At 47.8% G+C, this 17,992-nt stretch overlaps 1 protein-coding gene across 1 annotated transcript in view; it reads right to left on the reverse strand.

Annotated features, from left to right (window-relative positions):
• Nucleotides 1-17,992, reverse strand: part of CYP26B1 (cytochrome P450 family 26 subfamily B member 1) — a 126,886-nt gene that overhangs the window by 58,261 nt on the left and 50,633 nt on the right. Inside the window, exon 2 of the mRNA XM_075346189.1 lies at nucleotides 8,579-8,798. Within this exon, the coding sequence (XP_075202304.1) occupies nucleotides 8,579-8,767 (189 nt within the window). The 5' untranslated portion in view covers nucleotides 8,768-8,798. The remainder of the gene's footprint in view (nucleotides 1-8,578; nucleotides 8,799-17,992) is intronic.

The following is a 17,992-nucleotide window of genomic DNA, read 5'->3' on the forward strand; positions in this document are numbered from 1 at the left end:
TAACAGATAAAATAACACCACTAGTATCACTGAAAGGTGATATAACACCACTAGTGTCACTGACAGGTAATATAACACCACTAGTGTCACTGACTGGTAATATAACACCAATAGTGTCACTGACATAATATAACACCACTAGTGTCACTGACAGGTAATATAACACCACTAGTGTCACTGACAGGTAATATAACACCACTATTGTCACTGACAGGTAATATAACACCACTAGTGTCACTGACAGGTAATATAACATCACTAGTGTCACTGACAGGTGATATAACACCACTAGTAACACTGACAGATAATATAACACCACTAGTAACACTGACAGGTAATATAACACCACTAGTGTCACTGACAGGTAATACAACACCACTAGTGTCACTGACAGGTGATATAACACCACTAGTGTCACTGACAGATAATATAACACCAATAGTGTCACTGACAGGTAATATAACACCACTATTGTCACTGACAGGTAATATAACACCACTAGTGTCACTGACAGGTAATATAACATCACTAGTGTCACTGACAGGTGATATAACACCACTAGTAACACTGACAGATAATATAACACCACTAGTAACACTGACAGGTAATATAACACCACTAGTGTCACTGACAGGTGATATAACACCACTAGTGTCACTGACAGGCAATATAACACCAATAGTGTCACTGACAGGTAATATAACACCACTAGTGTCACTGACAGGTAATATAACACCACTAGTGTCACTGACAGGTAATATAACACTACTAGTGTCACTGACAGGTAATACAACACCACTAGTGTCACTAACAGGTAATATAACACTACTAGTGTCACTGACAGATAAAATAACACCACTAGTGTCACTGACAGGTGAAATAACATCACTAGTGTCACTGACAGGTAGTATTACTCCACTAGTGTCACTGGCAGGTAATATAACACCACTAGTGTCACTAACAGGTAATATAATACCAATAGTGTCACTGACAGGTAATATAACACCACTAGTGTCACTGACAGGTAACATAACACCACTAGTGTCACTGACAGGTAATATAACACCACTAATGTCACTGACAGGTAATATAACACCACTAGTGTCACTGACAGGTAATACAACACCACTAGTGTCACTGACAGAAAATATAAGACCACTAGTGTCACTGACAGGTAATATAACACCACTAGTGTCACTGACAGGTGATATAACACCACTAGTGTCACTGACAGGTAATATAACACCACTAGTGTCACTGACAGAGAATGTAACACCACTAGTGTCACTGACAGATAATATAACACCACTAGTGTCACTGACAGGTAATACAACACCACTAGTGTCGCTGACAGGTAATATAACACCATTAGTGTCACTGACAGGTGCTATAACACCACTAGTGTCACTGACAGGTAATATAACACCACTAGTGTCACTAACAGGTAACATAACACCACTAGTGTCACTGACAGGTAGTATAACATCACTAGTGTCACTGACAGGTGATATAACACCACTAGAGTCACTGACAGGTAATATAACACAAGTAGTGTCACTGACATGTGATATAACACCACTAGTGTCAAGGACAAGTAATATAACACCACTAGTGTCACTGACAGGTAATATAACACCACTAGTGTCACTGACAGGCAATATAACAACACTAGTGTCACTGACAGGTGATATAACACCACTAGTGTCACTGACAGGTAATATAATACCACTAGTGTCACTGACAGGTGAAATAACACCACTAGAGTCACTGACAGATAATATAACACCACTAGTGTCACTGACAAATAATATAACACCACTAGTGTCACTGACAAATAATATAACACCACTAGTGTCACTGACAGGTAACATAACACCACTAGTGTCCCTGACAGGTAATATAACACCACTAGTGTCACTGACAGGTGAATTAACACCACTAGTGTCACTGACAGGTAATATAACATCACTAGTGTCACTGGCAGGTAATATAACATCACTAGTGTCACTGACAGGTAATATAACACCACTAGTGTAACTGACAGGTGATATAACATCCTTAGTGTCACTGACAGGTAATATAACACCACTAGTGTCACTGACAGGTAATATAACACCACTAGTGTCACTGACAGGTAATATAACACCACTAGTGTCACTGACAGGTAGTATTACACCACTAGTGTCACTGACAGGTAATATAACACCAGTAGTGTCACTGACAGGTAATATAACACCAATAGTGTCACTGACAGGTAATATAACATAACTAGCGTCACTGACAGGTAATGCAACACCACTAGTGTCACTGACAGGTAATATAACACCACTAATGTCACTGACAGATAATATAACATCACTAGTGTCACTGGCAGGTAATATAATACCACTAGTGTCACTGACAGGTAATATAACACCACTAGTGTCACTGACAGGTAATATAACACCACTAGTGTCACTGACAGGTAATATAACATCCTTAGTGTCACTGACAGGTGATATAACACCACTAGTGTCACTGACAGGTAATATAACACCACTAGTGTCACTGACAGGTGATACAACATCACTGTTGTCACTGAGAGGTAATATAACATCACTAGTGTCACTGACAGATAATGTAACACAACTAGTGTCACTGACAGGTAATATAACACCACTAGTAACACTGACAGGTGATATAACACCAGTAGTGTCACTGACAGCTGATATAACACCACTATTGTCACTGACAGGTAATATAACATCACTAGTGTCACTGACAGGTGATATAACACCACTAGTAACACTGACAGATAATATAACACCACTAGTGTCACTGACAGATAATATAACACCACTAGTAACACTGACAGGTAATATAACACCACTAGTGTCACTGACAGGTGATATAACACCACTAGTGTCACTGACAGATAATATAACACCAATAGTGTCACTGACAGGTAATATAACACCACTAGTGTCACTAACAGGTAATATAACACTACTAGTGTCACTGACAGATAATATAACACCACTAGTGTCACTGACAGGTGATATAACATTACAAGTGTCACTGACAGGTAATATAACACCACTAGTGTCACTAACAGGTAATATAACACTACTAGTGTCACTGACAGATAATATAACACCACTAGTGTCACTGACAGGTGAAATAACATCACTAGTGTCACTGACAGGTAATATAACACCACTAGTGTCACTGACAGGTAATATAATACCAATAGTGTCACTGACAGGTAATATAACACCACTAGTGTCACTGACAGGTAACATAACACCACTAGTGTCACTGACAGGTAATATAACACCACTAATGTCACTGACAGGTGATATAACACCACTAGTGCCACTGACAGGTAATATAACACCACTAGTGACACTGACAGGTAATATAACACCACTAGTGTCACTGACAGGTAATACAACACCACTAGTGTCACTGACAGAAAATATAAGACCACTAGTGTCACTGACAGGTAATATAACACCACTAGTGTCACTGACAGAGAATGTAACACCACTAGTGTCACTGACAGATAATATAACACCACTAGTGTCACTGACAGGTAATACAACACCACTAGTGTCGCTGACAGGTAATATAACACCATTAGTGTCACTGACAGGTGCTATAACACCACTAGTGTCACTGACAGGTAATATAACACCACTAGTGTCACTAACAGGTAACATAACACCACTAGTGTCACTGACAGGTAGTATAACATCACTAGTGTCACTGACAGGTGATATAACACCACTAGAGTCACTGACAGGTAATATAACACAAGTAGTGTCACTGACATGTGATATAACACCACTAGTGTCAAGGACAAGTAATATAACACCACTAGTGTCACTGACAGGTAATATAACACCACTAGAGTCACTGACAGGTAATATAACACCACTAGTGTCACTGACAGGTGATATAACACCACTAGTGTCACTGACAGGTAATATAACACCACTAGTGTCACTGACAGATAATATAACACCACTAGTGTCACTGACAAATAATATAACACCACTAGTGTCACTGACAGATAATATAACACCACTAGTGTCACTGACAGGTAATATAATACCACTAGTGTCACTGACAGGTGAAATAACACCACTAGAGTCACTGACAGATAATATAACACCACTAGTGTCACTGACAAATAATATAACACCACTAGTGTCACTGACAAATAATATAACACCACTAGTGTCACTGACAGGTAACATAACACCACTAGTGTCCCTGACAGGTAATATAACACCACTAGTGTCACTGACAGGTGAATTAACATCCTTAGTGTCACTGACAGGTAACATAACACCACTAGTGTCACTGACAGGTAATATAACATCACTAGTGTCACTGACAGGTAATATAACATCACTAGTATCACTGACAGGTAACATAACATCACTAGTGTCACTGACAGGTAATATAACACCACTAGTGTAACTGACAGGTGATATAACATCCTTAGTGTCACTGACAGGTAATATAACACCACTAGTGTCACTGACAGGTAATATAACACCAGTAGTGTCACTGACAGGTAATATAACACCAGTAGTGTCACTGACAGGTAATATAACACCACTAGTGTGACTGACAGGTAATATAACACCACTAGTGTCACTGACAGGTAATATAACATCACTAGCGTCACTGACAGGTAATGCAACACCACTAGTGTCACTGACAGGTAATATAACATCACTAGTGTCACTGACAGACAATATAACATCACTAGTGTCACTGGCAGGTAATATAACACCACTAGTGTCACTGACAGGTAATATAACATCCTTAGTGTCACTGACAGGTGATATAACACCACTAGTGTCACTGACAGGTAATATAACACCACTAGTGTCACTGACAGGTGATACAACATCACTGTTGTCACTGAGAGGTAATATAACACCACTAGTGTCACTGACAGATAATGTAACACAACTAGTGTCACTGACAGGTAATATAACACCACTAGTAACACTGACAGGTGATATAACACCAGTAGTGTCACTGACAGGTAATATAATACCACTAGTGTCACTGACAGGTAATATAACACCACTAGTAACACTGACAGGTGATATAACACCACTAGTGTCACTGATAGATAATATAACACCACTAGTGTCACTGACAGGTAATATAACACCACTCGTGTCACTGACAGATAATATAACACCACTAGTGTCACTGACAGGTGATATAACACCACTAGTGTCACTGACAGGTAATATAACACCACTAGTAACACTGACAGGTAATATAACACCACTAGTGTCACTGACAGGTAATATAACACCACTAGTGTCACTGACAGATAATATAACACCACTAGTGTCACTGACAGGTGATATAACATCACTAGTGTCACTGACAGGTAATATAACACCACTAGTGTCACTGACAGGTAACATAACACCACTAGTAACACTGACAGGTGAAATAACATCACTAGTGTCACTGACAGATAATATAATGCCACTAGTGTCACTGACAGGTGAAATAACATCTCTAGTGTCACTGACAGATAATATAACATCACTAGTGTCACTGACAGGTAATATAACACCACTATTGTCACTGACAGGTGATATAACATCCTTAGTGTCACTGACAGGTGATATAACACCACTAGTGTCACTGACAGGTAATATAACATCACTGTTGTCACTGAGAGGTAAAATAACATCACTAGTGTCACTGACAGGTAATATAACACCACTAGTAACACTGACAGGTGATATAACACCAGTAGTGTCACTGACAGGTAATATAATACCACTAGTGTCACTGACAGCTGATATAACATCACTAGTGTCACTGACAGATAATATAACACCACTAGTGTCACTGACAGGTAATATAACACCACTAGTGTCACTGACAGATAATATAACACCACTAGTGTCACTGACAGGTAATATAACACCACTAGTGTCACTGACAGATAATATAACACCACTAGTGTCACTGACAGGTAATATAACACCACTAGTAACACTGACAGGTAATATAACACCACTAGTGTCACTGACAGGTAATATAACACCACTAGTGTCACTGACAGGTAATATAACACCACTAGTGTCACTGACAGGTGATATAACACCACTAGTGTCACTGACAGGTAATATAACACCACTAGTGTCACTGACAGGTAATATAACACCACTAGTGTCACTGACAGGTGATATAACACCACTAGTGTCACTGACAGAGAATATAACACCACTAGTAACACTGACAGGTAATATAACACCACTAGTGTCACTGACAGGTAATATAACACCACTAGTGTCACTGACAGATAATATAACACCACTAGTGTCACTGACAGGTGATATAACATCACTAGTGTCACTGACAGGTAATATAACACCACTAGTGTCACTGACAGGTAACATAACACCACTAGTAACACTGACAGGTAATATAACACCACTAGTGTCACTGACAGGTAATATAACATCCTTAGTGTCACTGACAGGTAATATAATACCACTAGTGTCACTGACCGGTAATATTACACCACTAGTAACACTGACAGGTAATATAACACCACTAGTGTCACTGACAGGTAATATAACACCACTAGTGTCACTGACAGATAATATAACACCACTAGTGTCACTGACAGGTGATATAACGCCACTAGTGTCACTGACAGGTAATATTACACCACTAGTAACACTGACAGGTGATATAACATCACTAGTGTCACTGACAGGTAATATAACATCACTAGTGTCACTGATAGGTAATATAACACCACTAGTGTCACTGTCAGGTAATATAACACCACTAGTGTCACTGACAGATAATATAACACCACTAGTGTCACTGACAGGTGATATAACACCAGTAGTGTCGCTGACAGGTAATATAACACCACTAGTGTCACTGACAGGTAATATAACATCACTAGTGTCACTGACAGGTAATATAACACCACTAGTGTCACTGACAGGTAATATAACATCACTAGTGTCACTGACAGGTAATATAACACCACTAGTGTCACTGACAGGTAATATAACACCACTAGTGTCACTGACAGGTAATATAACACCACTAGTGTCACTGACAGGTAATATAACATCACTAGTGTCACTGACAGGTAATATAACACCACTAGTGTCACTGACAGGTAACATAACACCACTAGTAACACTGACAGGTAATATAACATCACTAGTGTCACTGACAGGTAATATAACACCACTAGTGTCACTGACAGGTAATATAACACCACTAGTGTCACTGACAGGTAATATAACACCACTAGTGTCACTGACAGAGAATATAACACCACTAGTGTCACTGACAGGTAATATAACATCACTAGTGTCACTGACAGGTAATATAACACCACTAGTGTCACTGACAGGTAATATAACACCACTAGTGTCACTGACAGGTAATATAACATCACTAGTGTCACTGACAGGTAATATAACACCACTAGTGTCACTGACAGGTAATATAACATCACTAGTGTCACTGACAGGTGATATAACACCACTAGTGTCACTGACAGGTAATATAATACCACTAGTGTCACTGACAGGTGATATAACACCACTAGTGTCACTGACAGGTGAAATAACATCACTAGTGTCACTGACAGGTAATATAATACCACTAGTGTCACTGACAGGTGATATAACACCACTAGTGTCACTGACAGGTGATATAACATCACTAGTGTCACTGACAGGTAATATAATACCACTAGTGTCACTGACAGGTGATATAACACCACTAGTGTCACTGACAGGTGATATAACACCACTAGTGTCACTGACAGGTAATATAATACCACTAGTGTCACTGACAGGTGATATAACACCACTAGTGTCACTGACAGGTGATATAACATCACTAGTGTCACTGACAGGTGATATAACACCACTAGTGTCACTGACAGGTAATATAATACCACTAGTAACACTGACAGGTAATATAACATCACTAGTGTCACTGACAGGTAATATAATACCACTAGTGTCACTGACAGGTGATATAACACCACTAGTGTCACTGACAGGTGATATAACACCACTAGTGTCACTGACAGGTAATATAACATCACTAGTGTCACTGACAGGTGATATAACACCACTAGTGTCACTGACAGGTAATATAACATCACTAGTGTCACTGACAGATAATATAACATCACTAGTGTCACTGGCAGGTAATATAACACCACTAGTGTCACTGACAGATAATATAACATCACTAGTGTCACTGACAGGTAATATAATACCACTAGTGTCACTGACAGGTAATATAACACCACTAGTGTCACTGACAGGTAATATAACATCACTAGTGTCACTGACAGATAATATAACATCACTAGTGTCACTGGCAGGTAATATAACATCACTAGTGTCACTGACAGGTAATATAATACCACTAGTGTCACTGACAGGTAATATAACACCACTAGTGTTACTGACAGGTAATATAACACCACTAGTGTCTCTCAGGTGAGCTGTCAGTGGAGTTGTCACGAGTGAACAGTCACAGACAGTGAAGTTCCTACCTGTAAGATCCAGTGGAAAGTTTCGCCCACCAGTGGAAATCCCATGGAGCCCCTGGGCATGGGCAGCTTGCAAGACTTGTCCCGAGTGGCCGCCCAGCGTAACTGCCACAGCTGCTGGGACACGGCGAGGAGCAGAGCCACGGACACCAGGCAGGCGGCCAGCGCGGCCAGGCACCACACCACCATCATCAGCCGGGACCGGGGTCAGCGGCGGCCGGACCTGGGGAGGGAGACAGCGTCACTCATAGCACACAGCCGGCAATCCACAGCTCAGCGCCGGCGGCGACAACACGGCGCTCTACTGTGCCGGACTCACTGCAGCCTCTTATATACAGGAGGAGGCTGCGGGCTGGAGGCCAGGTGCTGTCTCTACTGGCTGCTGTACTGAGGAGGCGGGGAGACGGAGCCTACTACTGTACACTGCTGCACCTAGGGCTGCTCCTCCTGTACACTGCTGCACCTAGGGCTGCTCCTCCTGCACACTGCTGCACCTAGGGCTGCTCCTCCTGCACACTGCTGCACCTAGGGCTGCTCCTCCTGTGCACTGCTGCACCTAGGGCTGCTCCTCCTGCACACTGCTGCACCTAGGGCTGCTCCTCCTGTACACTGCTGCACCTAGGGCTGCTCCTCCTGTGCACTGCTGCACCTAGGGCTGCTCCTCCTGCACACTGCTGCACCTAGGGCTGCTCCTCCTGCACACTGCTGCACCTAGGGCTGCTCCTCCTGTACACTGCTGCACCTAGGGCTGCTCCTCCTGTGCACTGCTGCACCTAGGGCTGCTCCTCCTGTACACTGCTGCACCTAGGGCTGCTCCTCCTGTGCACTGCTGCACCTAGGACTGCTTCTCCTGTGCACTGCTGCACCTAGGGCTGCTCCTCCTGCACACTGCTGCACCTAGGGCTGCTCCTCCTGCACACTGCTGCACCTAGGGCTGCTACTCCTGTACACTGCTGCACCTAGGGCTGCTCCTCCTGTACACTGCTGCACCTAGGGCTGCTCCTCCTGCACACTGCTGCACCTAGGGCTGCTCCTCCTGTGCACTGCTGCACCTAGGGCTGCTCCTCCTGTACACTGCTGCACCTAGGGCTGCTCCTCCTGTGCACTGCTGCACCTAGGACTGCTTCTCCTGTGCACTGCTGCACCTAGGGCTGCTCCTCCTGCACACTGCTGCACCTAGGGCTGCTCCTCCTGCACACTGCTGCACCTAGGGCTGCTCCTCCTGCACACTGCTGCACCTAGGGCTGCTCCTCCTGTGCACTGCTGCACCTAGGGCTGCTCCTCCTGTACACTGCTGCACCTAGGGCTGCTCCTCCTGTGCACTGCTGCACCTAGGACTGCTTCTCCTGTGCACTGCTGCACCTAGGGCTGCTCCTCCTGCACACTGCTGCACCTAGGGCTGCTCCTCCTGCACACTGCTGCACCTAGGGCTGCTCCTCCTGTACACTGCTGCACCTAGGACTGCTTCTCCTGTGCACTGCTGCACCTAGGGCTGCTCCTCCTGCACACTGCTGCACCTAGGGCTGCTCCTCCTGCACACTGCTGCACCTAGGGCTGCTCCTCCTGTGCACTGCTGCACCTAGGGCTGCTCCTCCTGTACACTGCTGCACCTAGGGCTGCTCCTCCTGTGCACTGCTGCACCTAGGGCTGCTCCTCCTGTACACTGCTGCACCTAGGGTTGCTCCTCCTGTACACTGCTGCACCTAGGGCTGCTACTCCTGTACACTGCTGCACCTAGGGCTGCTACTCCTGTACACTGCTGCACCTAGGGCTGCTCCTCCTGTACACTGCTGCACCTAGGGCTGCTCCTCCTGCACACTGCTGCACCTAGGGCTGCTCCTCCTGCACACTGCTGCACCTAGGGCTGCTCCTCCTGCACACTGCTGCACTTAGAGCTGCTACTCCTGTACACTGCTGCACCTAGGGCTGCTCCTCCTGTACACTGCTGCACCTAGGGCTGCTCCTCCTGTACACTGCTGCACCTAGGATTGCTCCTCCTATACACTGCTGCACCTTGGGCTGCTCCTCCTGTACACTGCTGCACCTAGGACTGCTCTCCTGTACACTGCTGCACCTAGGACTGCTCTCCTGTACACTGCTGCACCTAGTGCTGCTCCTCCTGTACACTGCTGCACCTAGGGCTGCTCCTCCTGTACACTGCTGCACCTAGGGCTGCTCCTCCTGTACACTGCTGCACCTAGGACTGCTCTCCTGTACACTGCTGCACCTAGGGCTGCTCCTCCTGTACACTGCTGCACCTAGGACTGCTTCTCCTGTACACTGCTGCACCTAGTGATGCTCCTCCTGTACACTGCTGCACCTAGAGCTGCTCCTCCTGTACACTGCTGCACCTAGGGCTGCTTCTCCTGTACACTGCTGCACCTAGTGATGCTCCTCCTGTACACTGCTGCACCTAGAGCTGCTCCTCCTGTACACTGCTGCACCTAGGGCTGCTTCTCCTGTACACTGCTGCACCTAGGGCTGCTTCTCCTGTACACTGCTGCACCTAGTGATGCTCCTCCTGTACACTGCTGCACCTAGAGCTGCTCCTCCTGTACACTGCTGCACCTAGGGCTGCTCCTCCTGTACACTGCTGCACCTAGTGCTGCTCCTCCTGTACACTGCTGCACCTAGGACTGCTTCTCCTGTACACTGCTGCACCTAGTGATGCTCCTCCTGTACACTGCTGCACCTAGAGCTGCTCCTCCTGTACACTGCTGCACCTAGGGCTGCTTCTCCTGTACACTGCTGCACCTAGGGCTGCTTCTCCTGTACACTGCTGCACCTAGGGCTGCTCCTCCTGTGCACTGCTGCACTTAGGGCTGCTCCTCCTGTACACTGCTGCACCTAGGGCTGCTCCTCCTGCACACTGCTGCACCTAGGGCTGCTCCTCCTGTACACTGCTGCACCTAGGTCTGCTCCTCCTGCATACTGCTGCACCTAGGGCTGCTCCTCCTGTACACTGCTGCACCTAGGGCTGCTCCTCCTGTATACTGCTGCACCTAGGACTCTTCCTCCTGTATACTGCTGCACCTAGGGCTGCTCCTCCTGTACACTGCTGCACCTAGGGCTGCTCCTCCTGTACACTGCTGCACCTAGGGCTGCTCCTCCTGTACACTGCTGCACCTAGGGCTGCTCCTCCTGTACACTGCTGCACCTAGGACTGCTTCTCCTGTACACTGCTGCACCTAGGACTGTTCCTCCTGTACACTGCTGCACCTAGGACTGCTTCTCCTGTACACTGCTGCACCTAGTGATGCTCTTCCTGTACACTGCTGCACTTAGGGCTGCTCCTCCTGTACACTGCTGCACCTAGGACTGCTTCTCCTGTACCCTGCTGCACCTAGGGCTGCTCCTCCTGTACACTGTTGCACCTAGGACTGCTTCTCCTGTACCCTGCTGCACCTAGAGCTGCTACTCCTGTACACTGCTGCACCTAGGGCTGCTCCTCCTGTACACTGCTGCACCTAGGGCTGCCCCTCCTGCACACTGCTGCACCTAGGGCTGCTCCTCCTGCACACTGCTGCACCTAGGGCTGCTCCTCCTGAACACTGCTGCACCTAGGGCTGCTCCTCCTGTGCACTGCTGCACTTAGGGCTGCTCCTCCTGCACACTGCTGCACCTAGGGCTGCTCCTCCTGTACACTGCTGCACCTAGAGCTGCTCCTCCTGTAAACTGCTGCACCTAGGACTGCTTCTCCTGTACACTGCTGCACCTAGGACTGCTTCTCCTGTACCCTGCTGCACCTAGGGCTGCTCCTCCTGTACACTGTTGCACCTAGGGCTGCTCCTCCTGTACACTGCTGCACCTAGGGGTGCTCCTCCTGTACACTGCTGCACCTAGGGCTGCTTCTCCTGTACACTGCTGCACCTAGGGCTGCTCCTCCTGTGCACTGCTGCACTTAGGGCTGCTCCTCCTGTACACTGCTGCACCTAGGGCTTCTCCTCCTGTACACTGCTGCACCTAGGACTGCTCCTCCTGTACACTGCTGCACCTAGGGCTGCTCCTCCTGTACACTGCTGCACCTAGGACTGCTTCTCCTGTACCCTGCTGCACCTAGGGCTGCTCCTCCTGTACACTGTTGCACCTAGGGCTGCTCCTCCTGTACCCTGCTGCACCTAGGACTGCTTCTCCTGTGCACTGCTGCACTTAGGGCTGCTCCTCCTGTACACTGCTGCACCTAGGGCTTCTCCTGTACACTGCTGCACCTAGGACTGCTCCTCCTGTACACTGCTGCACCTAGGGCTGCTCCTCCTGTACACTGTTGCACCTAGGACTGCTTCTCCTGTACCCTGCTGCACCTAGGGCTGCTCCTCCTGTACACTGTTGCACCTAGGGCTGCTCCTCCTGTACCCTGCTGCACCTAGGACTGCTTCTCCTGTACACTGCTGCACCTAGGGCTGCTCCTCCTGTACAATGTTGCACCTAGGGCTGCTCCTCCTGTACACTGCTGCACCTAGGGCTGCTCCTCCTGTACACTGCTGCACCTAGGGCTGCTCCTCCTGTACACTGCTGCACCTAGGGCTTCTCCTCCTGTACACTGCTGCACCTAGGACTGCTCTCCTGTACACTGCTGCACCTAGGGCTGCCCCTCCTGTACACTGCTGCACCTAGAGCTGCTCCTCCTGTACACTGCTGCGCCTAGGGCTGCTCCTCCTGTACACTGCTGCACCTAGGGCTGCTCCTCCTGTGCACTGCTGCACTTAGGGCTGCTCCTCCTGTACACTGCTGCACCTAGGGCTGCTCCTCCTGCACACTGCTGCACCTAGGGCTGCTCCTCCTGTACACTGCTGCACCTAGGGCTGCTCCTCCTGTACACTGCTGCACCTAGGACTCTTCCTCCTGTATACTGCTGCACCTAGGGCTGCTCCTCCTGTACACTGCTGCACCTAGGGCTGCTCCTCCTGCACACTGATGCACCTAGGGCTGCTCCTCCTGTACACTGCTGCACCTAGGGCTGCTCCTCCTGTACACTGCTGCACCTAGGACTGCTTCTCCTGTACACTGCTGCACCTAGGACTGTTCCTCCTGTACACTGCTGCACCAAGGACTGCTTCTCCTGTACACTGCTGCACCTAGTGATGCTCCTCCTGTACACTGCTGCACTTAGGGCTGCTCCTCCTGTACACTGCTGCACCTAGGACTGCTTCTCCTGTACCCTGCTGCACCTAGAGCTGCTACTCCTGTACACTGCTGCACCTAGGGCTGCTCCTCCTGTACACTGCTGCACCTAGGGCTGCCCCTCCTGCACACTGCTGCACCTAGGGCTGCTCCTCCTGCACACTGCTGCACCTAGGGCTGCTCCTCCTGAACACTGCTGCACCTAGGGCTGCTCCTCCTGTACACTGCTGCACCTAGAGCTGCTCCTCCTGTACACTGCTGCACCTAGGACTACTTCTCCTGTACACTGCTGCACCTAGGACTGCTTCTCCTGTACCCTGCTGCACCTAGGGCTGCTCCTCCTGTACACTGTTGCACCTAGGGCTGCTCCTCCTGTACACTGCTGCACCTAGGGCTGCTCCTCCTGTACACTGCTGCACCTAGGGCTGCTTCTCCTGTACACTGCTGCACCTAGGGCTGCTCCTCCTGTGCACTGCTGCACTTAGGGCTGCTCCTCCTGTACACTGCTGCACCTAGGGCTTCTCCTCCTGTACACTGCTGCACCTAGGACTGCTCCTCCTGTACACTGCTGCACCTAGGGCTGCTCCTCCTGTACACTGCTGCACCTAGGACTGCTTCTCCTGTACCCTGCTGCACCTAGGGCTGCTCCTCCTGTACACTGTTGCACCTAGGGCTGCTCCTCCTGTACCCTGCTGCACCTAGGACTGCTTCTCCTGTACACTGCTGCACCTAGGGCTGCTCCTCCTGTACAATGTTGCACCTAGGGCTGCTCCTCCTGTACACTGCTGCACCTAGGGCTGCTCCTCCTGTACACTGCTGCACCTAGGGCTGCTCCTCCTGTACACTGCTGCACTTAGGGCTGCTCCTCCTGTACACTGCTGCACCTAGGGCTTCTCCTCCTGTACACTGCTGCACCTAGGACTGCTCTCCTGTACACTGCTGCACCTAGGGCTGCCCCTCCTGTACACTGCTGCACCTAGAGCTGCTCCTCCTGTACACTGCTGCGCCTAGGGCTGCTCCTCCTGTACACTGCTGCACCTAGGGCTGCTCCTCCTGTACACTGCTGCACCTAGGACTGCTTCTCCTGTACACTGCTGCACCTAGGGCTGCCCCTCCTGTACACTGCTGCACCTAGGACTGCTTCTCCTGTACACTGCTGCACCTAGGGCTGCTCCTCCTGTACAATGTTGCACCTAGGACTGCTTCTCCTGTACACTGCTGCACCTAGGGCTGCTCCTCCTGTACAATGTTGCACCTAGGGCTGCTCCTCCTGTACACTGCTGCACCTAGGGCTGCTCCTCCTGTACACTGCTGCACCTAGGGCTGCTCCTCCTGTGCACTGCTGCAATCACTGCTGCTCCTCCTGTACACTGTTGCACCTAATGCCTCTCCTCCTGTACTCTCGGCAGCTTGTGTATATAGAGGGGGGCTGCGCTTTGGGCCAGGTCCTCAGTAATGACAGCTGTAGTATAAAGAATGCTGCGCACATTGCTCCAACCTCCACTATACACAGAATACACACATTACACAGAATACACACATTACACAGAATACACAGTATACAATTACACACAATACACACATTACACACATTACACAGAATACACACATTACACAGAATACACAGTATACACACATTACACAGAATACACACATTACACACATTACACAGAATACACACATTACACACATTACACAGAATACACACATTACACAGAATACACACATTACACAGAATACACACATTACACAGAATACACACATTAAACAGAATACACACATTACACACATTACACAGAATACACACATTACACACATTACACAGAATACACACATTACACAGAATACACACATTACACAGAATACACACATTACACACATTACACAGAATACACACATTACACACATTACACAGAATACACACATTACACAGAATACACACATTACACAGAATACACACATTACACACATTACACAGAATACACACATTACACAGAATACACAGTATACAATTACACACAATACACACATTACACGGAATACACACATTACACAGAATACACACATTACACAGAATACACACATTACACGGAATACACACATTACACGGAATAAACACATTACACAGAATACACAGTATACAATTACACACAATACACACATTACACAGAATACACACATTACACAGAATACACACATTACACGGAATACACACATTACTCAGAATACACAGTATACAATTACACACAATACACACATTACACAGAATACACACATTACACAGAATACACACATTACACAGAATACACACAATACACAGAATACACACAATACACACATTACACGGAATACACACATTACACAGAATACACACATTACACAGAATACACACATTACACAGAATACACAGAATACACAGAATACACACAATACATGGAATACACACATTACACAGAATACACACATTACACAGAATACACACATTACACAGAATACACACATTACATGGAATACACACATTACACAGAATGCACACATTACACAGAATACACACAATACACACAGGATACAATATGTAGTGGAAACGCGTCGCACTGTCAGTATTCCTCTCCATGCTGGCTGTGTGTATGGAGATACTGCACATGCTTCACTTTTTAATGAACAGCAATACACAGGTTGTTAATGTCTCCTGAGCGGTGGCTGATAGACTCCGCAGCCCCGGAATGTCTCCTGAGCGGTGGCTGATAGACTCCGCAGCCCCGGAATGTCTCCTGAGCGGTGGCTGATAGACTCGGCAGCCCCGGAATGTCTCCTGAGCGGTGGCTGATAGACTCCGCAGCCCCGGAATGTCTCCTGAGCGGTGGCTGATAGACTCCGCAGCCCCGGAATGTCTCCTGAGCGGTGGTTGATAGACTCCGCAGCCCCGGAATGTCTCCTGAGCGGTGGTTGATAGACTCCGCAGCCCCGGAATGTCTCCTGAGCGGTGGCTGATAGACTCCGCAGCCCCGGAATGTCTCCTGAGCGGTGGCTGATAGACTCCGCAGCCCCGGAATGTCTCCTGAGCTGTGGCTGATAGACTCCGCAGCACCGGAATGTCTCCTGAGCGGTGGCTGATAGACTCCGCAGCCCCGGAATGTCTCCTGAGCGGTGGCTGATAGACTCCGCAGCCCCGGAATGTCTCCTGAGCGGTGGCTGATAGACTCCGCAGCACCGGAATGTCCTGCTCTTCTTATGATGCTACAGGTGTCGGGACCTGCCTTTCCGAGCAGCAGCAGGACGCAGTAAACCTTCTAAAGGGGTGAGCTGATCTTTGATTGTTCTTTAATGCTACTGTTACAGCCGATAATATAGCAACCGATCCTCGTACAGCCCATACTGCTACAGCCGATAATCCTACAGCCCATACTGCTACAGCCGATAATCCTACAGCCCATACTGCTACAGCCGATAATCCTACAGCCCATACTGCTACAGCCAATAATCCTACAGCCCATACTGCTACAGCCGATAATCCTACAGCCGATAATATAGCAACCGATACTCATACAGCCCATACTGCTACAGCCGATAATCCTACAGCCCATACTGCTACAGCCGATAATCCTACAGCCCATACTGCTACAGCCAATAATCCTACAGCCCATACTGCTACAGCCGATAATCCTACAGCCGATAATATAGCAACCGATACTCATACAGCCCATACTGCTACAGCCGATAATCCTACAGCCCATACTGCTACAGCCGATAATCCTACAGCCCATACTGCTACAGCCGATAATCCTACAGCCCATACTGCTACAGCCAATAATCCTACAGCCCATACTGCTACAGCCGATAATCCTACAGCCGATAATATAGCAACCGATACTCATACAGCCCATACTGTTACAGCCGATAATCCTACAGCCCATACTGCTACAGCCGATAATCCTACAGACGATACTGCTACAGCCGATACTCATACAGCCCATACTGCTACAGCCGATAATCCTACAGCCCATACTGCTACAGCTGATAATCCTACAGACGATACTGCTACAGCCCATACTGCTACAGCCGATAATCCTACAGCCCATACTGCTACAGCCGATAATCCTACAGCCCATACTGCTACAGCCGATAATCCTACAGCCGATAATATAGCAACCGATACTCATACAGCCCATACTGCTACAGCCGATAATCCTACAGCCCATACTGCTACAGCCGATAATCCTACAGACGATACTGCTACAGCCGATACTCATACAGCCCATACTGCTACAGCCGATAATCCTACAGCCCATACTGCTA

Source organism: Anomaloglossus baeobatrachus, chromosome 1, assembly GCF_048569485.1.
Source record: "Anomaloglossus baeobatrachus isolate aAnoBae1 chromosome 1, aAnoBae1.hap1, whole genome shotgun sequence".
Taxonomy (NCBI): Eukaryota; Metazoa; Chordata; class Amphibia; order Anura; family Aromobatidae; genus Anomaloglossus; species Anomaloglossus baeobatrachus.